Source organism: Tachysurus vachellii, chromosome 8 (assembly GCF_030014155.1).
Source record: "Tachysurus vachellii isolate PV-2020 chromosome 8, HZAU_Pvac_v1, whole genome shotgun sequence".
Lineage (NCBI taxonomy): Eukaryota > Metazoa > Chordata > Actinopteri > Siluriformes > Bagridae > Tachysurus > Tachysurus vachellii.
Window position 1 is genome coordinate 7888823 of NC_083467.1, and position 26205 is coordinate 7915027.

Consider the following 26205-nt stretch of genomic DNA (forward strand, 5'->3'; position numbering starts at 1 on the left):
GAACAGGGGTGTTTTAACGGACTCGTTTTATATACAGCGTTATTTTATATTCTACAAACTTTCGATGTTAATTATAAATCTACATAGTACACTTTCAAATAAAAATTATACGTATTTATGACAGTGAACAGAATAAACACACAGACTCCTTTTATCTGTGATGCCCTCTGCCTGCTCTTTGGTACGTTCCAGGATGTTATGTTTACAAAGCTCACACCTAGCTGTCATATAACAGTAGCTGTAACTAAAGCCTGTGCCTAAAGCAAATAATAATAAATAATAAATTACCGTGTGTCCACCTGCAAATCCGTCTGCCTCGTGAAGGTCGTTTTAAAGGAAGATTTCTGCTTCCAATAAATAATAATAACAAATAACCATAATAAATAAATAAAAAGAAAAAAGAAGAAAAGATGTAGTTTATATACATGTTGGATATATAAGTTTTGGATATATATATATATATATATATATATATATATATATATATATATATATATATATATATATATATATATATATATATATATATCAAAGTAGCCCCATACAAGTTCATTATAAATATTATAATATTATAGTAGCACATCGTGCAACCGTGTTTAATGAAGCTAATTGTTTGCTAAAGCAATCACTAGTTACTGTGAGTTCTATTCATTATACTGGTGTATAACCACCAAAATATACACTATTTCCCACATTTATAGGCTTCTATGCCAATTTCATAACACATAACACACTATGGGCTAAGTCAAGTTATGTGTAAATGTTTGGTAAAAGTCAGAACTAAAAATAAATTCTGCCAGATATACAAATGTTTAATAGCACACGTGTGAATGTATTACCCATGTAATTGTACCCATGTTTACATTTACAAATGTAAAGCACATTCTTAACATGGTTTGTTTGTATATAGTGATGCTCTCAAAGCTTCATAAGGTAGATTGCAGAAAACACTTATTGAGAGCTGAAAACACAAAATGACTACTTGACAATGTAGGAAAGGACACAAGGACAGACGTAGAAGACCTCTCTCTCTCTCCCTCGCCCCATCACTCTCTCTCTCTCTCTCTCTCTCTCTCTCTATTCCGGTTGCTCAAAAGACAGAACTTGTGAAAGATTTGTGACAGAGTAACATGATATATCGCTAATAAAAAGGAACAGTTACCCTTAGGGTCCTCAGCTGTGTCTGACTTGAATTAGAACTACAGGCATGAGTCCCATGCATTCCCTTAAAACCACATGTGTCTAAAGTCAAAACGAAAGAGTAGCTTCTTTAGCTTGGAGGAACTCATTTCTGCATCTGAAATGAGTTTGCCAATTTTGTATGGTATAAAGTATCGCTTTAATATGTACAATATATACATTTTAAAAACATTTTTGTTTGTTTTATGTAGTACACAATATGACCAACGGGAGGCGATGAATCGCGGCATCCTGGTTGCTAAGCTACAGAGACTCACATGCCAACAAAAAGCCTACAGGCTTTATTAAGTAGGTGATCTTATATTTTCGGTTTAAAAATAATCTATTTCTTAATTTATTGTACAACTAAAAGAAAATGCTACAAACTGAAGTTTTGAGTGAGGGAAAAGATGAGACTGGACCGTCTGTTGAGGCCGAAAATCCTGATACCAGAATTGAGGCTCGTCGAAATCGTATTGCTGCTCGAGTCCAGGCCAAGAGACGGTAAGATTATTTCTCACTGTCTGTCAGGGAGATTTATACAACTGAGTGGGTTTAAAAGCAGGTTGTAAAGGGGAAAAAATAACAATAGACACACAATCCCACAGTTATGAACTTAATAAATTTAAGATTCATTATTTAAATGTATGACGTAATATTCTGATTATTAATTGGAGCTTTTCATTTTTGTACTATGATAATAAATAAGTTAACAATATTTTACAAAACTTTTTTATTTTTATTTTTTGTAAGGGGGGGGTGTTTATTTAATAGGATAATGAATATAAGAACTAGGGCCATAATCAGAATCAAACCTGAAATGTATTAAAATAAATGCATTTTATGGCCTTAGTGATTAGCAGTAGGCATTTCCTTCAGGTATTCTCGTTTCCTCTCCCTAGTCCAAAAACACGCATCCTTGGCATGACTAAATTACATAGTCTGTGATTTGTGCACTGTGATGAGTTGGCACCCCTTCCTCCTATGATGGACAGATGGCCTCTATGTGGCCACTAGTATGTGGACACCTGACCATGATCTCTATATATGTGGGCCTTCCCTTTGCACAAAGATTCAGTCACATGATAGTCTACAATGTTTTTGAATGCTGTAGCATAAAGATTTTCTTTCACTAGTTCAAATCTGTACCAGCATGACAATGCCTCTGTGGTTAGTTTGGAAGAACTTAAGTGGTATGCACTTCAACCCTACTGTGGGATGAACTAGAAAGTTGACTACACCCCAGGCCAACACATCAAAATCTAGTGGAGCATAATGTAACAGCAATGGAGAGGGCCAACTCCATATTAGTGCCCAGGGTTTTGGAATAAGATGTTCCAACCTGCACATATCAGTGTCATGGTCAGGTGTCCACATATTTCTGGTCATTAAATGTAAAAAACAATGCGAATCATTTAGTACATCACTAGCTAATTAATGCATTTCACTTTATTTGTTGATGTACGTCAATTGCAAATTTCTAATCTCTGTTACTTTTATTTGTAACCATCAGTACATTAGTGATTACACACTTTATCATGCTTAGAGTAGACTACATTACACTGCTGAACCTTGGTGTCCTCATAGCTATTTTTATTTTATAGTCATGATAATATCCCAATAATAAATGCAACTTAATAATGTTGCATTTGTGTTTACAGCACTGTAACAAAATAAAAACAGAAAACCATTGCTCTAACTAATATTATCTTACTGTTCTTATTTTGATTATTGCCATCTGTATATTTTTCTTTAATGAATAACTGAAGACAAGAGGTTGGAGATGACATCCAGAAGAAGGCAGAAATTAAAGAGGAAGCTCGACCAAGTCAAAGACAGATGGAAGAAAGTGAAAGAGTAAGGAGTTTGATATAGCTATGTTTACTGCATCCAATGTACTGATTTATATTTGTAAACTGTCCTTGTTGCAGCACATGGCTAAATTAAAAGCAGATGGCACAGAGCGAGTGACCAACATTCTGGTGGTGGCTGATTCCAAGGAATTAAAGAGGAGAGAAGAACTAAGGGAGGCAAACAGACTAAGGTGCAAATACACACACAGAGTGATCCATGTTTCTACATATTTCAGTTCAAAGGGTTTTTCATTCCCACCACTCAGGGCACTTAATTAAAGCTAGATTATATTTATGTGACTTAAATTGCAACTTAGAAATTAAGTGTCTGAGTATATACAACTTCATGAATATATGAACCTTCTGTAGCATTAAACAAACAAGAAAAAAAGATAATTTAGATAATCAAGAACAGAAGTGTCATTTTGATGTCAATGTTTTATTCAATATATTAAGTAAAGAATAATTTATGATTGGGCATGCTGTCATTGCTGGAAAAAGAAGCAGTGGTGTGATGTGACCTGACACAAAGGAAGTTATTGTGAGGTTGTTCCTCTAGCATACAGACCCAATAAATACCCTCACGAAGTTCACACACCAATACAGTTCCAAACCAGTGTGAGCCAACAAATAGTCTAAGCAGAATTCTAGGTCAAACAGAACAATAAATCCAGAGACACAAAGAGAACTAAAAGAGACCTCTGACAAAGAAATGGCTGACAAAAAGCCGGCTCTATGATCCCATTCTTTGTAGCGAAAAAGGAAGAGCCGACTCCCATCGAGGAAGAGCCGAATATTCAGCCTCTCCCACTCAGCTCTGATGAGACTTCGTGCAGAAAGGGGCGGAACTTTATTTTGATGGGCACACCATGCAGCCAGTCACATGCGCGGACAGACTCGGATCCTAATATTATAAGAATAAGTATGTATGAGTGTAGTGGTAAAGGCCAGAGTCGGGGAGCCGGATTTAAATGCAAGCGCGCTGGAAAAAAGTGAAGAAAAACCGAAAAAGAAGCTTCTCCTGCATTTCAGTGATATTCAGAATTTGTTTGCTGTGGTTCTCTGTTCAGTTATTCATTGAAAGGTTTGATTAAAATGTTAAATAATAGTAAATGTGTATTTTTTGTAACGAATAAAAACATGGCTTTTAGAAAGTAAAAACATTTAGAAAGTACTAAATAAAATGTACTTACCACCACACAAACCATTCATAACTGTTCAATTAGGCTAAAATAGAAGGCGCCGAGTGATAATAAATGAAGAACCATTTGGGAGCCTTGAGAGCCGGTATTTCTTTGTGAGGAGACGGAGACGGACCTCCCATCACCACTGCAGTGGGTGGGTTTAAATATCAGAGAATGTTATCCCTTTTCTCTGATAACATTAAGTGAGGTGTCTCACTATGGAATGGAACAGAAAGCTTCGTTATCGACTGTGTGGGAATTAAAACACTTTTTTCGGTGGTTAATTTTAACCATGATGCAAACCTCAGGTATTTTCTGTAGGGTGGATATAATTTTATGTAAATAGACATGAACCAATCAGCTGGACGCAACAATTTCAGGAGTGTGAAATGAGTGAGCATTCTGAACTTAGGTATTTGTTCAATGCCCTTAGGTGTGATATTGGCCGGAGTGTTAGTGTCCAGTCTTCAGGACCAGTAAATCATTTTTTCGGAACCAGTCTTATTGCCCTCCCAAAAGGGAGGAATGTTCCTCCTGGAGGACATGTTTTAAATGTAACCGCACCCAAGACTAAATTATTCCATTGAATTGCTGGGGCAGGAGGCAAACTGCAGTCTGTACCTGAACTGTATTGTTCTCAATATTCAACGGGACTGTGTGCGTTCTCGCCAGTGGCTTATTTGCAGCATGCTGGCACCACCTTGTGACTGAGTTGGGCAGGAGCTCATGGTCTGCACGGTGCATGCGTGAACACAGCGCTTGGACAGAGTTTAAATCTCTCACCACATTTAAGGTGGTGTAATCAGAGCCGATCGGCCCTATACGCTCACTACGCAAGTTGCGTAGGGCCCCGCAAATTACGCAAGGCCCCGCCTCCCCTGCCTCATTTTACAGTGCGTGTTAATGTTTACTCTGTAGATGACAATATGAAGCGGAGCTATCTGGCCATGAAAAGAAAAAAAATACAAAATGAGAGTGAAATGCGAGAACAGCAATCAGGTAAACTTGTGTTCTCTTCAAGTTTGATGTCAGCAAGAGCAAATAACTGTAAAGTTAAGTGATGTGATTCTGTCTCTAGTCTCTATCTGACTAGTTAAATTAGCTGTGCAGTGCTGCCAGTGCACGAAATGACACGCGCGCTTTCCAGCAGCAACATCTGTGTGGGGACCAGTACAAAAAGTAGCGTCATAGCACTCCTAAATGACAATGTTTATAGTCACTCAATCAAGGTTACAACAACGTTAATGCAATATGGAAACCAATGGATTTACATTGGAATGGGCATAATGCCAGGTCAATATGAATGCACATCCCTCAGTAAATAATAACCATCAGGGATCAAGTATTGCTCTCATGCATACTATAATACGCAATGATACGGTATGGCAAGCCATTTTAGCTTTTATACATTCATATGATATGTATTTTTGATATCAAGAATTCAGTTTTCAATACTTAAAATGTAAATATTAAGAGTGTGATTTCTAGTAGTTACCATATTTTTGACATCAGGAATTACATTTAAATTCAATTGCTAATATTCAACTCAAAATTCTATTTAAAATATTCCATTCAATAAAGATTTGTTTATACGTCATTTAATTGTGTATTGTTTTACTCTTTGACCGAGAGATGGAGTAAACTTTTTTTAAAAGGAGGGAGGTTTGTAGTGGGAGCAGTGGGGTGTCAAGTGTGAATGTGTGGCATATGGTTTACATGGCTCACGGGTCAGGTAGGAGGGCCCCTTAGCAGAATTTTGCTTAGGGCCCCAGGGAGGTCAGGATCGGCTCTGGATGTAATTATATGTTCTGTCAGACATGCAACATTTCATGGGTAATTTGTTTTGCAACATGTTTTTGGGTTACAGTGAAAACCTTATTGAATTTTGAGATTGTAAAGTGCTTGTGACTTGTGATTGCATATGCATCGCTGCAGCATCTCTCGTTACCTTATTTTTGAATTTATTGGTTAACAACCTATCATGCTTTTAACCTGTTTTAGTTATGTTTAATATTTTGGAATGATATTAACTTACGATATTTTAATATTTTGAATGAAATAAACTCATTTTGTCATGTTATCAAATAACCAGAAAGTCTTCTGTCCTGTTGTACAAACCTTGCTGGCTGTTATAAATATTGCAGAAAATTAAAATTAATGTTTCCTTACAGACCACTTCATCATATTAATTTTTTTAAAATAAACATCAACCCATTTTTTTCTATTTATTATTCATTTTAGGCTATGCATGCAGCATTTCTGAACGAGCTATTTAGTATAGAAATATGTGCATTAATAAAAACTTTCAATCTTTTGAAGAGTTTTTATTAATCAGATCTGACTACTCAGTAATGTTATGTTGTGGTGAGGTTTTTGTATTCTGATATTGAAAGCATTTGTATACTGTTCAATTCCAGTTTCTTTTGAACACAGCTGCTAAAGTCCAAAGCCTTCACAATATTAATTGTCCAAAACATTTCAAATACATACACAGGTAAAAATACACATGGTGTTGAATTAAAAACACCACAAAAAAGAAACTTACAGCACCTATTTCTGTAAACCCTTTGCTAATTCACCTCTGCATACTGCTTCTTGACTTTCATAGATTTTGGCATCAGCTAATTTTTTATTGGGAAGACATCTGTTGTTGTTTAAATAGGTGCTTTTGGATGCTTTTTGGTGCTTTTGGTAGCTATAGTATATGTAGGCTAGGTTGTAGTATATTGGGCACACATTTGTTCAGCCTTTGCCTCATCTCTTTCCTATTTCCTCATTCTTCTCAAATATGCAATATTCTTGGACAGATTGGAAAAGCTGGAAAATGAGGCCAAGTCCAGCACAGAGAAGTTCAGTAAGATCATGAACAAATGGACTGAGGCCAAGACAAAGGTGATCCACCAGGAGCTGAGAGACGATCTAAGAAAGCAGCAACAGCTCTGTTGTCAAATCGTTGAAGACAAGAACAAACTCATCAAGGAATTACAGCAGGTCTGCATACACAGACACACACATACAAATACACACATTAATACATACACACACTCAACAGAACTTTTGTTTGCAGGAGCTGAAAGGAAGAGATGATCGTTTTGTGAAAGACCGTAAAAGGGATGCAGAAGAAGTAGATCTCCTGATTGAAAGGATGCAGGAACAGATATCAAGTCTGAAGAAAGACTATAGGAAAGAGCTGGATTTAATAGAGGTGTAGTACCTATGCTTTGTTTTTATATTGTTTAGGTATATTTATTATATTCATTCTTGTATGCTGCTATTTAGAATGGATTATAATCCGTTGCAAAATTGCATTGTCAGGATTATAGATGCTTGTTATACACTCCAGAAGGTACAAAAATTATTCAGACCCCTTTAGTTTTTTTATTATTTATTTATTTATTTTTTTTATTGTAAATGAAAAACTGAAATACATATGTATTACAAACCTGGATTTTGACTACGTCTACCATCCAGAAATTATTTACTATTAATATTATTAATAGTAATTATTAGAAATAATGAATTATTAGTAGTATATTAATACTATTAGTATTAATAATTTTCTAGAAGATTCTATGACAACATCCATGCAACATCAAGCAATTGCATTTTTGTGCTCGTTATGTTTCCTGTTTGGGTTACAGAGCTCCTTCGGTGATGAGTGGAAGGGTTTACTTACAGACAGCAAGAACAAATGGGAGCATCAGAGAAATGAACGAAGCAACAAAGAGGTAGAATGCACTTATTTTACGTGCTCAATTTTTTTTTACATTCACCAAATTTGTACATCATTGCTCTGTTATGTTTGTATGTTGTACTACTACTCTGTTCTGGTGTGTATGTTGTACATCTCTATCTTATGTTTGCATGTGTGTGTTGTACATCACTGCAAATCATTGCCCTGTGTTTGTTTGTGAGCAGCTGGAGTTCTTGCTGCAGAGAATGAAGATGTTGGAGGAGCACGAGTCCGTGCTGCATCGTCTGAGAATGGAGAGCGCAGAGGAGTACAACAAGCTCAGAATTAAACTAGAGACTGATGTTCAGGTACACTGCATTACACTGATCACAAATCATCCTCATTCTCACAGTATTTTGTAGTCATTTTATTCTTTCTATATTGTATGTAGCTGTATTGTTAACTGTTTCTTAGGCAGAAATGTTTTACATGTTTTAGCACATCACCTGACTTCAACAGATGATGCAATCATATTTATAATACGATGCAAACTGTGTAAAATCTAATTTAACAATAATTTATTATGTGTTATACTTTTTTTAAGTAAATGGGACTCCAAAGATTAGACTGGCCACATTCATAGTTGTTATAAAATCCTGTTATGAAATCCTTGATATAGTGCCACTGAAATTTGTGAACCCTTTAGAAATTTCTATATTTCTGTATAAAAGCAGAAAAAGTGAACCAATCAAACAGATCAGACAAACTTATTATACTTGGTAATTTTTTATTCAGGAAAATTCTCCAATATTATGTATCTGTAAGATTCAAAAGTATGTGAACCTCTAGGTTTAGTACTTAATTTAAAGGACAAATCAGAGTCCATCTGATTTCAGTCAATGAGATGACAATCAGTTCTTCATGAGTGTCCTATTTTATTTAAAGAACAGAGATATATCAAAGTCTGATGTTCAAGGCGTGTGTTTGTGGAAGGGGAACATTGCAAAAACAATGAAGATTTTTGAGGACTTCAGAAAAAGAATTATTGTTGCTCATCAGTCCTCTCTTAAGAGTTTTGACTCAAAGTCATATAAATTCTGTACAAATGGAGGAAAATTAAGACTATTGGTACATTCCCAGAAGTGGTCAACCAACAAAGATCACTACAAAAGCAAGACGTATAATAGTCTGTTGGTTCAGAAAGGAACCCAGGGTAATTTCTAAGCAACTAAAGGCCTCTTTTACTTTGGCTTATGTTAATGTTCATGAGTCTCCCATCAAGTAAACACTGAACAACCTTGTTGTGCAAGGCAGAGTTGCTACTAGGAAAAAAGCCACTACTCTCCAAAAAGAACATTGCTGCCCATGAAGTTTGCTAAAGATCATGTGGTCAAGCCAGGACTGATCAAAAGTTATCTGAAACTTTACTTATTTATTGCTGCACAAGGGCTCACTGAAATCAAAGGTTCACATACTGCACAGATATGTAATGTCGGAACATTTTTCTCATTAATTAAATCAAATAAGTATATTGTTGGCTCATTTGTTTGATTGTGTTCACTTTGTTTATTTTTAGGATTTGTTTGAAAATCTGATAAAGTTTTGGGTTATATTTATGCAGAAATATAGGACTTCCTTTTTTTTTAAAGGGTTCACAAGCGACACCGTTTATAGATTTGTGACCACAACCCAATATAATTTTGTATTAATTGTATTAATGTGGCAGGTTTTAAACCAGTGAAACTACAGCAATTGTTCTGTCCAAAAAATACTATCATCGTTATGTGTTGTTTATTAAACATTGGGTTTTAGAATATTATTTTAGTTGCCATTTTACAAAAGCTCTGCTTCCAAATAGAAATAAAACACAAAAACAGGAAATGTATAACTCTTTACAGTGATACAAAACGTTATAACATCGAGCAGGATCATGACATGGGTATATTTCTTTGTGTGTGTTTTATAAATAGCGCCTAGAGCGTGACCTGCAGGAAAGGAAGGCTACCTACCAGCTTAATCAGGAGAAGCTCGAGTACAACGTACAAATGCTGAAGAAATATGAGGAAGAGTATGCTGTTAGTAAGGCTCAGCAGATAAGGAAGATCACCAGGTACAATAGAAATCTCTTATCCTGAACCATTTCCTAAAGTCTAACTGAAATAAACTCCTACATATACAGTATGCAGCAAGCTGGAAAGTACTGCTATATATTTACATTTGGGTCACTTTGTTACAGATTGCAGGATATGCGCAACAATCTGAAGAAAAAATGCGCTGTTCAGGAAAAACAATCCCGTGAGGAGATACAGTCAGTGACTAATAAGTATAACCGCCTCATGCAGCAATACAAAGATCTTCACAAGAGGAAAAGGTGGACATTAACACCCATTCACACCCAATACAGAACACACAGAATAACCACTAACTACTATTTTATCTCTAGTTCTCCAAAGGCTTATTATTGATAATATTCATCACTTTGTTCTTGTTCACGTGAAGGCATTTTGCGGCAGTTTACGGCAAGCGTTACGAGGAGGTTTGGCTGATGAAAGAAGACGAGGCCAAAGGATTTGTGAGCAGAGCTGTGGACTTGGATAGAGTTATTCATGAACAGATACTGGGCCTGTCCTGGAGTCCTCCAACACTGCCCTTCATGGACCATTCCATCCCCAAGCAGCCTCAGCGTTCAGCTCAACAAGTTGTCGCACAAGTTTTGGGAGAGGAGGACGAGACACAAGAGAAGACAGAGCGAGAAACAGAGCAAGAGAAAAGTAGATTGGAGGAGTCTTGCAGTCTGATGACTTGGGTGGATCGTAAAACAGTAAAGATTGTGCTGGAGCTTCTGTGTGATGAGATGGTTGGTACTGTCTATGTTTGTCTGTGGATCAGTAGTGTTTTCTGTAGTTAGTCAGTAATTGCCTAATGAATGTGACATTTACAAATTTACCCTTGACATCTACATACAGGTTTCATACCAGTTTAATTTTTTAAGACTACAAATCTTTTTTGTAGTGTTCAGTTTGACACATATGAAGGAACACTCCACTGCCTTAAAGTTTCAACTTAACCACAACTTCAAGAAGATGTGCTCAGTGTAAAAAATGAAAGAAATGAAAAAATCAACTGCAGTAATATTGCGCAACATATCCCATTTGATTCAAATGAAATGGAAAAATAAAATCCACTGAGATGATTTATTATTTATTGTAAGCAGACAGCAAACCCTGTCTGTGTGTAGTTTAACATCTTCTACACATGATTGCATAGGTTACCTTTCCTTACAAGTAGGCGAATTCACTACTCTAAATTTCCCCCAAGGTGTAAATGAGTATGTGTTTATGGTGCCCTGACTGGCATCCCTGACTGGAATCCCACACAGGATATATTCCCACTTCACGCAAAGTGTTTCCTGGGTAGACGTCTGATACACTGTGACCTGGTTACAGAAGATAAATGAACTGTGGACTAATTATTTGTCCTTTAGAATTAAGTCAACCATATAAAAATAATTTGTAGCATATTTTTAGGGAACTGGACCAGGATTTAATTTCTTAAATAAAATTTCTTAATTATATTTAGAATTCTACCATTAGGGTGAATCATTAGATAATAGCATAAGAAGTAGCTGAGGTTGAGGAAATTATAGTCCATGCTGAAAGAACTAGCATTTCTACCTTTGTTTATTTTCCAGTGGTTCATTATCCAAAGTTGAGTTAAAATACGAATATAGAAACTGGAAATTGTATTGTTTCCGGGGTGTGTGGTAGCTAAGTGTTTAAGGTGTTGGGCTACCAATCAGAAGGTTGGGGCGGTTCTAGAGGCGGGGCCACAGGGGCCCTGGCCCCTGCTGAAATCTGATTGGCCCTTGATTGGCCCCCGTTCCATCAATCGTTGACGAGAAGAGCAACCAGAGAATTTTTAACAACGATCACAGATGCAATTCAGCCCCCAAACAATTGGCGGCACTCGAGCGTTTGAAATGTATTTGCATCGTGCCGAAATGTATTTGCATCGTACTGTATAAATTATTTTGTGTGCTTGAATGTACCCTGTACTTGGCCCCTCAATGTAACATGTGGCCCCTTAATGGCCCCGTTAAAGAAAAATCCTAGAACTGCCACAGCAGAAGGTTGTGAATTCGATCCCAAGTCCACCAAGCTGCCATTGTTGGGCCCCTGTGCAAGGCCCTTAACCCTCAGTTACTTAGTTGTATAAAAAAAGAGATAATGTAAGTCGATCTGGAAAAATGTGTCTGCCAAATGCTGGAAGGTAAATGTATTGTTATTATATTATTGCCCCAAAAATGTGTATACGGTGATTATACTGTGGTGAAACCACGACCTGCATGTGAGGTGAACGTTTATAACAGCCAAATGTGCTACTATGTGTAAAATGTGAACATTTGTTTAATAATGTTTTTAAAATTCTGATGTTTTAGGGCTTTTTAATAGAGAGTAATTTACACGAGCTAGTCTCAACCATGGAGAAGAGTGAACAGACTGCTTTGAAGCTGGATTCCATCTTTTCTGTGAGTAGATTTTGTTCTGTAACTTCCAAATCTATCAAATGCTTCTATTATAATCAGAAACTGCATGCCTGATGGTCCCCTTAAAACTGTTTGAAAACCTATTATTGTATATTAATATCTTGTGTGACTGCTTGCAGGCCATGGGGATTAAGAACGAAGAGGATATAAACAAAATGACCAAGTTCATCTTGAGATATAAACTTCCCCACACAGAGAAGGTAGAGTTAGGATGAACTTTGTGGTTCATTTAGTTTTAACATGGAGTTTATTGTTTATTTCTCATGTCACCCAATACATTTTCAGCTAATTATATCTAATGCTGATTGTTGGGCTTTTTCCTAGGAGAACATGTCAGTGAATGACCAGGCAGAGAATGAGTGCAGACTTATCCATCCAAATGACCTATTGAGAGCTCTCCGAGCCTTCACTGCCCAGTACTGTAAAGCCAGGTGTGTGTGGGTGTGTGTGGGTGTGTGTGTGTGTGGGTGTGTGTGTGTGTGAGAGCGAGAGGGAGAGGATGACATGGTGACAGCTGATAGTGTTCCCACTGCTTGGTTTCCTACTTGATCCTGAGGCTAGGTTACACTCTGTACAGAGTTTCAAATGGTCACTATGTGTGGATTTCCACTGGGTTCTCCAGTTTACTCCCACCTCCCAAAACCGTGTTTATGTCTAATATGTGTGTGGATGGTGTGTATTCCAGACACAAGATGACATTCAACTATATAATGCAGATTCAAAACTACAAGTGTTATAGTCTTAAGGTCATAGAATGAGACAGATATAATGTAATGATGTGTTAGGATGGAGTCGTAGCTGAGAGTCTGAACTCTATGTTGCCACTATAACTGGTAAAGGAATAAAGTCAACAGAACTCTTTTCTATACCTTTATGTGGGTCATGAATGTATGGGAAAGAACAGTAGAGGCTAAGCTGAGACAAGAGGTGATGATCTGTGATGTTTTTTGGTTTTATGCCATGGAAGAGCACTGCAGGTGCTTTGTTTGCTTTGGGAGTGTTACTGGAGAAGTATAGAGGAGTTGCGGGTGTGGTAGAGAAGTGAAGAAGAGCACAGGCAGGGTGGAGTGGGTACAGAAGAGATTTGTGATAGAGGTGTCTGCAAGAGTGAAAGGGAAAATCTACAAGACAGGAGACAGCTGGAGGTTGCAGAGATGAAGATGCTGCAATTTGCATTGGGAGTGACAGGATTGGAAATGAGTATATTAGAGGGACAGTGCAGTTATGACGGATTGGTGAGAGAGTTGAGATTGAGATGGTTTGGCCACATACAGAGAAGGGACATGGGGTATGTTGGAAGAAGAATGCTGAGGATGGATTGTCCGGGCACGAGAAGAGGAAGGCCAAGGAGGAAGTTTATGGATGTGGTGAGGGAAGACATGCAGGTGTGGTAGGTGTGACAGAGGAAGATGCAGAAGACACGTCGTGATAGAGAAATATGATTATATATATATATCATGAGAACACATACTAACAATGGAATTCTTGTCTGTGCTAATCACACATTAGCTACAGTGGACAATGAGAAGTTGAAAAAAACTTGATTGTTTCTTTAATTACTTTTATAATAGAGAAATACCCCGAGACAAGGGAAGTGCTCTAATGTTGGAGAGGATGAATGACGGTGATGCCAATGCATACTGGGAGCACATAGCTAACATCATCCCTGAGTCCAAACTCAAAGTCTGGAGGGCGTTGGAAGCAGGTCTCAAGAAGTACCAGTGAGTATGAGCATGTGTGTTAACAAGGAGGCTTTCTTTATATAACCACACATAATAAATAATATTTTATACATATGTGCATTCTTACTCCTTCTCATCAGTTCCACAGTGAAATTCCACCTTTTTTTAATAACTAAGCATACAATGTTATTTCTTTCTCAGTACTGAGCTGACTAAAAGATCCAAGCTTCTGACTGAAACCCAGCAACTCAAACAACAAAACTCAGAGCTCCGGATGCTCCTGCAAAAATACCAAAACTCAAAGGTGTGTGTGTATGCATGTGTAAGCCTTTTCATGGTTTGTTCTCCTCCAGTATCAAATTATCTTGCATTGTGTCTTCTGATAGGTCAATGCTGAGCTGATGATTCCACCCATACAGATGAGGCAATGATGTCAGAGCAGATGTAATCAAATGATATTTTACATTACAAAATCAATTTAATATGTACTGTATTCTATTTCCAGATAAATATTTAGTTTAGCCTTATTTGTTTTTATTGTTTTGTCATCAAAACCGAGAATGGGTTGAAATCTGTGCAATTAGTGGATTTGTGAAATTTCCTCACTACTAAATATTCCACGGTCAACTGTTAGTGGTATTATAACAAAGTGGAAGCAATGTGAAACAACAGGAACTCGGCCATGAAGTGGTAGGCCATGTAAAATCAGTGGGGTCAGTGCATGCTAAGGTGCACAGTGTTCAGAAATTGCCAACTTTCTGAGAGTCAATAGCTACAGACCTCCAAACTTCACAAGGCCTTTAGATAAGCTCAAGAACAGTGTGTAGAGAGCTTCATGGAATGGGTTTCCATGGCCAAGAGGCTGCATCTAAGCCTTACATCACCAGGTGCAATGCAAAACTTCGGATGTAAAGCACTGGATGCCACAGGACTCTAGATCATTGGAGACGTGTTTTCTGGAGTGACAAATCACATCTCTATCTGGCAATCGGATGAGTGAGTCTGGGTTTGGCGGTTGCCAGGAGAACAGAACTTTCCTGACTGCAATGGGCCACGTGTAAAGTTTGGTGGAGGAGGGATTATAGTGTGGGGTTATTTTTCAAGAGTTGGGCTTGGCCCCTTAGTTCCAATAAAAAGGTACTATTGAGTTGATGATATGTCCTGTCCTGTGTTTAGTTAATATACTTTCAGAGAAAATTCTGTGTTGATCCACATTTGGTTGAACTGTACGTTTGTCAAAAAGGCCTGATGTCATTTTCTGTGTTCTCAGTGACAACAGTTGCATTGTTGGTGTACAGATTATTTGTTCTGGCTTTTAGGGCCAAATGTGCCTTACACTCCTTTTCTTTGCCAGAAACGGCCCTTTTTGACATTTGGGTGAAGGTGTTGAGGTTCAGTGAGACTCAAAAAAGTGTTTAAATTATTTCACATTATGACACCATTATTTTGCATTATGGAAACAATGGACACTGTGCTATCCCTTAAGGCAACAGAGCTTGAGCTATAGTTAATTAAACAGTGTTTCTTGTGGTTGAACTTATTGTTTAACACCAACTAAGTAGGTTGTTAATTCAAGGTGTCAAATATTAAAAACAGTTGTGATATTTAGAAGAAAAAAGGGTTTTATGCTTAAAGTGACAGTGTAGGTAACATGACAATGCCAACATTGTGGATGTAGCAAGTCTGAATTTGTATTCGTACGGCACACATATACTGGTCATGATAAACAAGTGAGCAGTAGGAACTGAATTGAATTTACTAGGTACTCTCACAGTATGTGATTTCAGATGGATGCCAAGTGAAATGACAATTACATAAAAATTACTGAAAGAGTTTTCGGTGTGACATGTATAATGAAAACATAAATAAACATCAGCTCGTGTACGTTAGATTTTTCCACACATAAAAGCTAACGGTCAACAAATGAGCTTCAATTTATCTCGAGATGTTTTGTTGCTGCCTCTTGCAGAAACAAAACATCTTCAATTTATCTCGAGATGTTTTGTTGCTGCCTCTTGCAGAAACACTCAAACACAGAAGTAGCTGGATGATTTCATCTTCACAATCAGTTCTTCCCATTGTACCCCAATTATGTACCTCAGTGTTATTTTTTTCTCCTTTAATTGTTCCTACTTTAATAAACTATTTGCTCACTTATTCCTTTCATTGTTCCTGCTCATACTGTATAAGACTGTTCATCTTGTTATCTATTCCATTTGTTAGTGTTATACTAAAACTCTCTGCCCAGTTGTATAATTGAATTGTGTTGTTTTCAGTTTCCCAAAAGATTATAGCATAGCAATTTTGTTAACCATTGCATATTTTAATAAGGTCTTATCTGACTTCATATCACATTATTTTATTATGCAAATTAATACATATTATACAAGTGGATATCATATAGTGTTTGGTCACTGTTCCTTTCAAAGACATGTTAGCATTTGGTACTAAACACTCATTACAATTATCAGATGACAAAAGTTATGATTGTGCACTGTAAATCTGTTAAGTATAAAGATACACTGAATAAGCACAGCATAATATAACATGAGTGACAAACATTTGTCAGGTGTTGCGTGTAAAACTGATACTGAGTACAGTAATATCTTGTGCATTCGCGTTTCACAAATTGTCAGAATTTTCATTGAATCTAACTAATTTGCATTTGCGATTTTTTTTCACAGATCTGTTTACAGTCCCATTTGTTACTTGGTTTTGTTACTTGGTTTACTTGGCCAATGAATTAGTATTCTGGGTAACATTAGTATACAAATAGCCATTAGTGGCAAATAGCCATTAGGTGATACTGTACTCTTATTTTTACGGCAACCATTTTTAAGGGTAATCTATTAAGCTAACTTTTAAATGAAATTAAAGTGCTTTGGGAGCCTGATTTGGTTCATATTTAGGGGGTTAAACTCTAGAAATAAGCATTTTTATTGACTCGTACCCTTCACGATTCCTCCTGAACCGCGACGGGTTCTGGAACCTAACCTTGCGAATGTTCGAGGTATTACTGTACTTCAAACACTTTAAATCTAACAGATCTGTTTCTGGTCATCAGCTGACTAGCAAATTGCTTCCAGACCTAAAATGGGTGATTCTGTTGGGACCTTCTACATAGTGAAAAATTGATTTTTTTGAATTTTTTTTTAATTGAAAAGTTGATTTTACTAAAAAAAAAAAATAGTGCAACATTTTTGCATCCTTATTTTTATGTATTACCACGTTTAACATTTTTGGTCATTTTTAATAAAGAACATAAACTGACATTACTGAAAAAAAAAAAAACAGAATACTTTGTGATTTAACCCCCATCTGTAGTTATACATATATGTTCCCTATATGGTCCAAAATGTTCTTCGCCCAAGCAATGCATTATTAAACTACCTTCTATGTGGAAAACCATCTCAGACACAATCTTACAGGAAGGTAAACACAATTAGCAATAAACACAGTACAGTATTTATTCGACAAATGTTTGTTAGTTGAAATACTAATCTGCTACTAACTGATGTGCGGTGAGGTATATATATTACTTTTTTTTTTTTTTTTTTACATTTTTATATATTTATTACATTTTTTTACGTATTTCTCACGCAGAAAAACTTTTTGACTATTTATCATATATTTAATATGCCGCAGCGCGCAAAATGTATCAGTCCGCACTGCTGTCTCTATGGAACCGGGCAGGAATCGAGTGTCTCCCCTGGACTTCTTAGTCGAGCTTGACACTTATCAGCCAATTAAAAAAGAGGCTACACAATAGCCAATAAGAAAATAGCACTATCTGGGTAAGATTTAACGCAACAACCAATGAAAAAAATTCATTCATTAGGGTATTTTCGATGGTCGGTTTGAACAAAACCTCAACACGAAGCAGCTTGTCTTTGGACATTGTCCTTACCAAACACAACAACGAGCCATTTTAAAAAAAAATTATTTATTTATTTGTTTGTTTATTTATTTATTTATTTATTTATGGGGGGGGCTTCAAAACTTGAGAGCCCTACACACACAAATAAAAGTCCGTGTATTTTGTTGCACATTCTGATTCTGATTCTAGAATCCTGCTGCATCTTGCGTAGCTAACTGAAATTTACCTAGAAAATTTAGCTAGAAAATACAACGTTGTGGCTGGACAATTTACCTAGCAAATCTTTAAGCATGGATAAAGTTGAGGATGAACAATCAGTTGAGGCTGGAGAAACTGCTGAGGCCAGAATAGAGGCTCGTCGAAAGCGTATTGCTGCAAGAGTCCAGACCAAGAGGTAAGTTCACATCTCTCACATCCCTGTTTGTCAAGGAGAAAGCTGCTTGTGATTTTCAAATGTTTTCCAACAGCGACCCCCTTCGGCTGTAAAGGGAAAAAAAATCCCAGAGTCCCACAGTTTTTTTTTATAAACTATCCCAGTATTAGATAAATTATTTCAAAATTTGCAGTAATATTCTGCTTATTAATTAGAGCTTTTCATTTCAACTTTCCAAATGAATTATTTCCAAGTTAATATTTTACAAGGCAAGTTTTTTCTTAGTTATTTCTTTTTGGATTTAATTAATTTGTTTTATAACATAATAATTATAAGAACCAGGGCCATAATAAAGATCAAACCTGAGCTGTATTATAAGTACATTTACTTTATGGTCGTCGTGATTAGCAGTGGGTTTGACTGGGGGTTAGTAGGCTTGTTATGTTACACTCCCGAAACCTGGGGTCCTCATAGCTATGTTTTGGTCATGATAAGGTCTCAGTAACTTGATAAAGTTGTGTTGGTATTCACAGCACTGTAAAAAAAAAACAAAATCTGTAATGTAACTGCTTCGGGGACCCCATTTGCTCAGTTTGCTTTTAGATTTTAGCTAGCATTCATATTTTGACTAATATCTGTTGTATATTTTTCTTTAATGAATGAATGAAGACATGTGGTTGGAGACGACATCCACGAGGAAGCTCGGCCAAGTCAGAGACAGGTGGAAGAAAGTGAAAGAGTAAGAGGAGTTTTATATGGCTATGTTAATTACAGACCTGTTTTCCTAGCTGTATTCTTTGTACTGGATTCATACTGGTCACCTGTCCTTGTTGCAGAACATGACTAAATTAAAAGCAGATGGCACAGAGCTAGTTACCAACATTTTGATGGCAGCCGATGAAAGGGAAATAACGAGGAGAGAAAAACTAAGGAAGGCAAACAGACTAAGGTGAAAATACACACACACACACACACACACACACACACACACACACACAGGTAAACAGCATAGAGTGATATTAGCAACACAACATGGAAAACACAATGACTCGATTTCTATATAGATAGCTAATAGTCAGAAAACCTGCACAGTGATGCAGATTGTTTCCTCATACTTTTATTATCTCAGATTTGATTCTGAGCTTGAGTTATGTTGTTTCTTGTCTTTTAACATATTTTTTTACTTTGGACACAAATTGGGAAAGCTTTTGCATTTTTTTCTTAATTCCCGATTTTTCCCAAATATGCAATGTTCTTGGACAGATTGGAAAAGCTGGAAAATGATGCCAAGTCCAGCACAGAGAAGTTCAGTAAGATCATGAACAAGTGGACTAAGGCCAAGACAAATGTGATACCTGAGAAGCTGAGAGATGAAATAAGAAAGCAGCAACAGCTCTGTTGGCAAATCGTTGAAGACAAGAACAAACTCATCAAGGAATTACAGCAGGTGTGCATACACAGACACACACATACAAATACACACACTAATACATACACACACTCAACAGAAGTTTACTTTTTTTTGCAGGAGCTGAAAGGAAGAGATGATCGTTTTGTGAAAGACCGTAAAAGGGATGCAGAAGAAGTAGATCTCCTAATTGAAAGGATGCAGGAACAGATATCAAGTCTGAAGAAAGACTATAGGAAAGAGCTGGACATAATTGAGGTACAGTGCAGATGCTTTGCTTTTACATTGTTTAGATATATTTATTATATACAGTCTTATATGTGCTGCTATTTACGATGGTTTATATTCGAATTTATGGTGTCCTAGAATGAAATTCTATTTACTCATTGGACATCGGGGTACAAACAATAGCCCATAGCGACAAAGCATAAACAGGATTTTAAAAAAAAAACCATACATTTATTGTAAAAAGTGAAAAACGGAAGTCTCTCATTATATATGTATTCCCATTCTTGTTGTACACGTAGTTCTTATGTGAAAGCACCATTGTCAGTAATTACAGCTTTGAGTTTTTGAAATGTGCACAAGATTCTACCATTCAGAAGTTATTTGCTATTAATATTAATAATTTTCTAGGAGATTTTGTCGCAATATCCATGCAACATCAAGCAAATGCGTTTTTGTGCTCATTTTGTTTTCTGTTTTGGGTTACAGAGCTCCTTTAGTGATGAGTGGAAGGGTTTACTTACAGACAGCATGAAGACATTGGAGCTGCAGAGAAAGGAACGAAGCAACAAAGAGGTAGAATTTTACATATTTTACATTTTTAGTTCTTTTACATTCACTAAATTTGTACATCATTGCCCTGTGTTTGTTATGCAATAAATCATTGCATTGTGTTTATATTTTGTACTACTACACTGTTCTGGGGTTGTGTGTGTCTGTGTGTGTGTGTGTCTGTGTGTCTGTGTGTCTGTGTGTGCGTGTTGTACATCACTGCAAATCATTGCCCTGTGTTTGTTTGTGAGCAGCTGGAGTTCTTGAAGCAGAGAATGAAGATGTTGGAGGAACACGAGACCCTGCTGGATCGTCTGAGAATGGAAAGTGCAGAGGAGTACAACAAGCTCAGAATCAAACTAGAGACTGATGTACAGGTACATTATATTTCACTGCCATTAGTGATCAAAAATAATCTCATGAATGTGAATTATTTGCCTCCTGCCACTAACAGATTAAACTGTACTGTTTAGTCATTTTATTCATACTATATTGTATTGTATGTAGCTGTAAGTGGAATTTATGAATTGTTCTTCTGCTTCAAAGGGAGATTTTCTTATATTGAACATCCTATACAGAGTAGTTTTAAATATTGTCAGCTGCAACTATGAGTTGATATCAAGCATTTTACAACAGTTTCAAACGATGCATCTTTGCTCCATGCATATGAGTACCTTTCCATGCAATTTGAAAAAGTTTTCACATAAAAACAAGAATATGTGAGCCTCTTTACAGTAAGATAAACAGTATAATATCAAGCAGGATTCTCAGTCATCAGTGTCCTTCTGTGTGTGTTTGTTTTCAAAAATAGTGTCTAGAGCAAGACCTGCAGGAAACGAAGGCTTCCTACCAGGTTAATCAGGAAAAGCAGAAGTACAACGCAGAAATGCTCAAGAGACATGAGGAAGAGTATGCCATTAGTAACGCTGAGCAGATGAGGAAGATCACCAGGTACAATTAAAATCTCTTATTTCCTAAAGTCTAACCAACAAAAATACAAAAAAGCTCCTACAAATACGTATGCAGCCAATTGGAAGGCACCGCTGTATATTTACAATTGGGTCACTTTGTTACAGACTGCAGGACATACGCAACAACCTGAAGAAAGCATGTGCTGTTCAGGAAAAGCAGTCCCGTGAAGTGATCCAGTCAGTTACTAATAAGTGTAACCGCCTCGTGCAGCAGTACAAAGATACTGACAAGAAGAAAAGGTGGACACTAACACCAAAACACATAACACACAGAATAACCAGTAACTCCAGATGTATTTCTAGCCTTATTTTTAATTATACTGATCATTTTGTTCTTGTAAATGTAAAGGCATTTTGAGGCAGTTAATGCCAAGCGTTACAAGGACATTTGGCTAATGAATGAGGATGAGGCCAAAGAGTTAGTCTGCAAGGCTGTGGACTTGGATAAAGTTATTCAGGAACAGGTGCTGGGCCTGACCTGGAGTCCCCCAACACTGCCCTTCTTGGACCATTCCAGCCACAAACAGTCCCAGCGTTCAGCTCAGCACGTTCTGGGAGAGAAGGATGAGTATCGGTATGAGACAGAGCGAGAAACTGAGTCTGACAGTAGGGAGATCAACATGACCTGGATGGATCATAAAACAGTAAAGAGGGTGCTGGATTTTCTGTGTGATGAGATGGTTGGTACTGCTTTTTTGGCCTGTGAAAACTTCACTGCATTAAAAATGGGCATTTCTGCATAGCCACAACTTTAGAGAGCTACACTCAATCTCCAGTATGAAAAAATTGCTACGGAGATCATTTGTCATGTATTGTAAACAGACAGTAAACCCTGTCTGTGTGTAGTTTTACATGTTCTGTTGTGTTTTATTGTTTAGTTTCCTTAACAATAGGTAAATTGACTACTCTAAATTGTCTTGTAGACACAGATAGTGTTATAGTATTATGTATTATATATAATCTGATTATTATTATTATTATTGTTATTGTTATTATTATTGTTATTATTATTATTGTTATTATTATTGTTATTGTTAGTTATTATTATTATTATTATTATTATTATTATTGTATTACACCACACACATACATATGGTTATTAAACTGTGGTTATATCACAACCTTTGTGTAAGGCATCTACGTTTCTAATAGCCACTATATGTAAAAATGTGTAATTTTTTAAATGATGTTTCAACATTCTGATGTTTATGTTGTAGGGCTTTATAATACAGAGTAATTTTGATGAGCTACTCTCAAAAATGGAGAAGAGCGAACTGAATGTTTTGAAGCTAGAGACCATCTTGTCTGTAAGTAAATTTGTTATCTATTATAACAAATGCATTATAATCAGAAACTGCATGCCTAATGGTCTTTTGTATGTTTATCTTGTGTGATTGCTTACAGGCCTTGGGGATTGAGAACGAAGAGGATATAAACAAAATGACCAAGTTCATTTTGAGATATAAACTGCACCAAACTGAGAAGGTAGAGTTAGGATGATCTTTGTGGTTCATTTGGTTTTAACATGTAGTTCTCTTTATTTATCATGCCACCCATTAGATTTCCATCTAATTATATCTAATGTTGACTGTTTGGCTTTGTCCTAGGAGGACAACCAGGCAGAGGATGAGTCCAGTCTTATCCACCCAAATGACCTACTGAGAGCTCTCCAAGCCTTTACTTCCCAGTACTCTAAGGCCAGGTGTGTATGTGTGTGTGTAGAATGGAAGTCTAAACACAGTTACACTCTGCATGGAGTGTTTAACAAAACTGTTAATATGGATTCCCCATCCCCTTGCCCTTGCCCCCACCCCCACAGTGTGTCTGTGGGTTTCTTTTTTATTTTGTATTTTATTCACTTTATTTCTTTTTATTATGTTAATCAAAGGGGAAAATGTTGAAATACTTAGCTTGGAATGATAAGTTGAAAAAAACTTGATTATTCCTTTAATTACTTTTATAATAGAGAAATACCTCGAGTCAAGGGAAGTGCTCTAATGCTGGAGAGGATGACTGACTCTGAGGTCAAAGCATATTGGGAGAACATAGCTAACATCATCCCTGAGTCCAAACTCAAAGTCTGGAGGGCGTTGAAGGCAGGCCTCAAGAAGTACCAGTGAGTATGAGAAATAAGTGTTAGCAGTAAGGCTTTCTTTGCATAGCCACAAAAATAATTTATGACTGCATATGTTGTCTTACTCCTGCAAATCAGTTCCACAGTGAAATTCCACCAAATAAAGAATCACTGCTCAATCATCACTTTTCAATCATCACAGTTTTTTTGCTTACTTAATAAACATGTGTATAATGTTATTTTTTTCTCAGTACTGAGCTGACTAAAAGATCTGAGCTTCTGACCGAAACCCAGCAGATCAAACAACAAAACTCAGAGCTCAGCATGCTCCTGCATGAATACCAGAACTCCAGTGAGTATGTGTGTGTGTGTGTTTGTGTGTGTGTGTGTGTGTGTGTGTGTGCATGCATGTGTAAGATAGATTTCATGATTTGTTCTCTTCAAATATTAAATCATCTCACATTGTGTCTTTTTATAGGTGAATGCAAATCTGATGGTTCCACCCATGCAAATAAATAAATAAATAAATTAATTAATTTTATGAGCTCATCTGAATCTTTCCTTGCTGTAGTTCTTAAATATAGTGTTCCTGGTGTGCAGGTCTTTTAGTGTCATGGCTCTCAAAACATTATTTCCCCCAGAATCTGTATAATGTCCTCCTCTGTATCCTACAAATCTAAACTAAAAACGCATCCTCTTCCATTGTTATTGCTGCATGTCTGACTTCTTTCTCTTCTAATTTTTTTATTTCTATCATCCAGCCACTTGGTTGTTACCACCTCTTGAAATCCTGTGTGAGTTTGTATGTTCTCCCTCTGCTCTGTGGGGAGTGTTGTATAAAGTACTAGAAAGCAATACCTGAGTAAAAGTACAAGTATCGTGCTAGAAAAAGACTTTGGTAAAAGTCTTAAAGTATCTGATATATACTGTATTTAAGTATCTAAAGTAATTTTCTGATATTTAATGTACTTAAGTATTTGAAGTAAAAGTAAAAAGTAAAATTTCAGTGATTTTCGGTAGGCATACAGTAAGAGCAGGGGCGGTTCTAGGATTTCTTCTTTATGGGGTTTAGCCCTCAGTGAGAATTTAAAACAAGATAAGTTTTATATTATATATTATATGACTACATAGTAAGCCAAAAGTTATGGTATTATTAAATGGCAAAAGTGGACACCAAAATTTTATGCATGATGTAATCAGAGCCGATCGGCCCTATACGCTCACTGTGCAAGCTGCGTAGGGCCCCGCAAATCACGCAAGGCCCCGCCTCCCCCTGCCTCATTTTATAGTGCGTGTTAATTTTACTGTGTAGATGACAATATGAAGCATGAACATTCACGTGAATAAACGCAAAAGGGCAACGGTGTTTATAAACGGCAGCTCGATAACCGCGCCGCGCGTTTCCAGCAGCAACATCTGTGTTGGGACCAGTACAAAAAGTAGCGTCATAGCACTCCTAAATGACAGTGTTTATAGTCTCTCAATCAAGGTTACAACAATGTTAATGCAATATGGAAACCAATGGATTTACATTGGAGTGGGCATAATGCCAGGTCAATATGAATGCACATCCCTCAGTAAATAATAACCATCAGGGATCAAGTATTGCTGTCATGCATAATATAAAACACAGTGATACGGTATGGCAAGCCATTTTAGCTTTTATACATTCACATGATATGGATTTTTGATATCAAGAATTCAGTTTTCAATACTTAAAATGTAAATATTAAGAGTGTGATTTCTAGTAGTAACCAAATTTTTGATATCAGGAATTACATTTAAATTCAATTGCTAATATTCAACTTAAAATTATTTAAAATATTCCTTAAAATTCCTTAAAATTATTTTAAAAAACTATTTAAAATATTCCATTCAATAAAGATTTGTTTATACGTCATTTAATTCTGTATTGTTTTACTCTTTGACAGAGAGATGACAGAGAAACTTTTTTAAAAGGAGGGAGGTTTGTAGTGGGAGCAGTGGGGTGTCAAGTGTGAATGTGTGGCAAATGGTTTAGCACATAGCACATGGCTCACAGGTCAGGTAGGAGGGCCCCTTAGCAGAATTTTGCTTAGGGCCCCAGGGAGGTCAGGATCGGCTCTGGATGTAATGATGCCAGTCTTGAATCAAATCAGTTCATGTATGTGTGCATTCTCTACAAACTCTGTGTCCAATGAATGCAGTCATTAATAAAAATATTCACAAGACAAAGACCAAATCAATAAATGTTATTTTTATTTAGCATTGAATGGATTGTTTGCATTAATATTTTGTTTGTGCTATCAACTCTGGTAATAAGAATAGTGAAATTTCACTGCTTTTGGCTGCCGTCTTTACGGCTTTCCGCCGATTAACGTTATAGATCATAGGTCACTAACAGGCGGACCGCGGTCCGGGTCCGGACCCAGAAGCTATTTTCCTCGGCGCAGCTTTTGCAATATTTACGGTAGTGGTAGTGGAAACGCACAGACCAATTGTATGCGAGTTAAGCTATCCCACGTGATACCACTCAGCCAATCAAGTCTGTGCATTCCTGAAGTAAACACTGCGACTCAACAGTGCAAGATAGAGGAGAGAGAATTAGAGTAAAGTTACACATGAAAGA

The 26205-nt window shown here is 36.7% G+C and overlaps 2 protein-coding genes across 3 annotated transcripts; both read left to right on the plus strand.

The window, feature by feature from the left end:
- Positions 1-1397: 1397 nt before the first annotated feature.
- On the plus strand, positions 1398-16213 carry LOC132849984 (dynein regulatory complex protein 1-like). Of its 2 annotated transcripts, XM_060876040.1 has the most exons (17): positions 1408-1488; positions 1572-1683; positions 2949-3036; positions 3111-3223; positions 7024-7207; positions 7284-7421; positions 7858-7944; positions 8135-8257; positions 9860-9999; positions 10126-10260; positions 10389-10746; positions 12328-12417; positions 12555-12635; positions 12760-12866; positions 14007-14156; positions 14319-14421; positions 14504-16213. In XM_060876040.1, the coding sequence occupies exons 1-17, from the start codon at positions 1458-1460 to the stop codon at positions 14546-14548; spliced, it is 2085 nt and encodes a 694-aa protein (XP_060732023.1). In that variant the 5' UTR covers positions 1408-1457; the 3' UTR covers positions 14549-16213. The 2 variants fall into 2 exon arrangements, with proteins under 2 accessions (XP_060732024.1, XP_060732023.1); XM_060876041.1 differs by having other exon boundaries at positions 1398-1683.
- Positions 16214-18209: 1996 nt separating this feature from the next.
- On the plus strand, positions 18210-24211 carry LOC132849985 (dynein regulatory complex protein 1-like). Its single transcript, XM_060876042.1, has 16 exons — positions 18210-18388; positions 19037-19106; positions 19204-19316; positions 19631-19814; positions 19896-20033; positions 20490-20576; positions 20807-20929; positions 21364-21503; positions 21629-21763; positions 21873-22203; positions 22741-22830; positions 22928-23008; positions 23131-23225; positions 23490-23639; positions 23849-23949; positions 24076-24211. Exons 1-16 carry the CDS (start codon positions 18285-18287, stop codon positions 24114-24116), a joined length of 1983 nt encoding a protein of 660 aa, XP_060732025.1. The 5' UTR covers positions 18210-18284; the 3' UTR covers positions 24117-24211.
- Positions 24212-26205: the final 1994 nt, after the last annotated feature.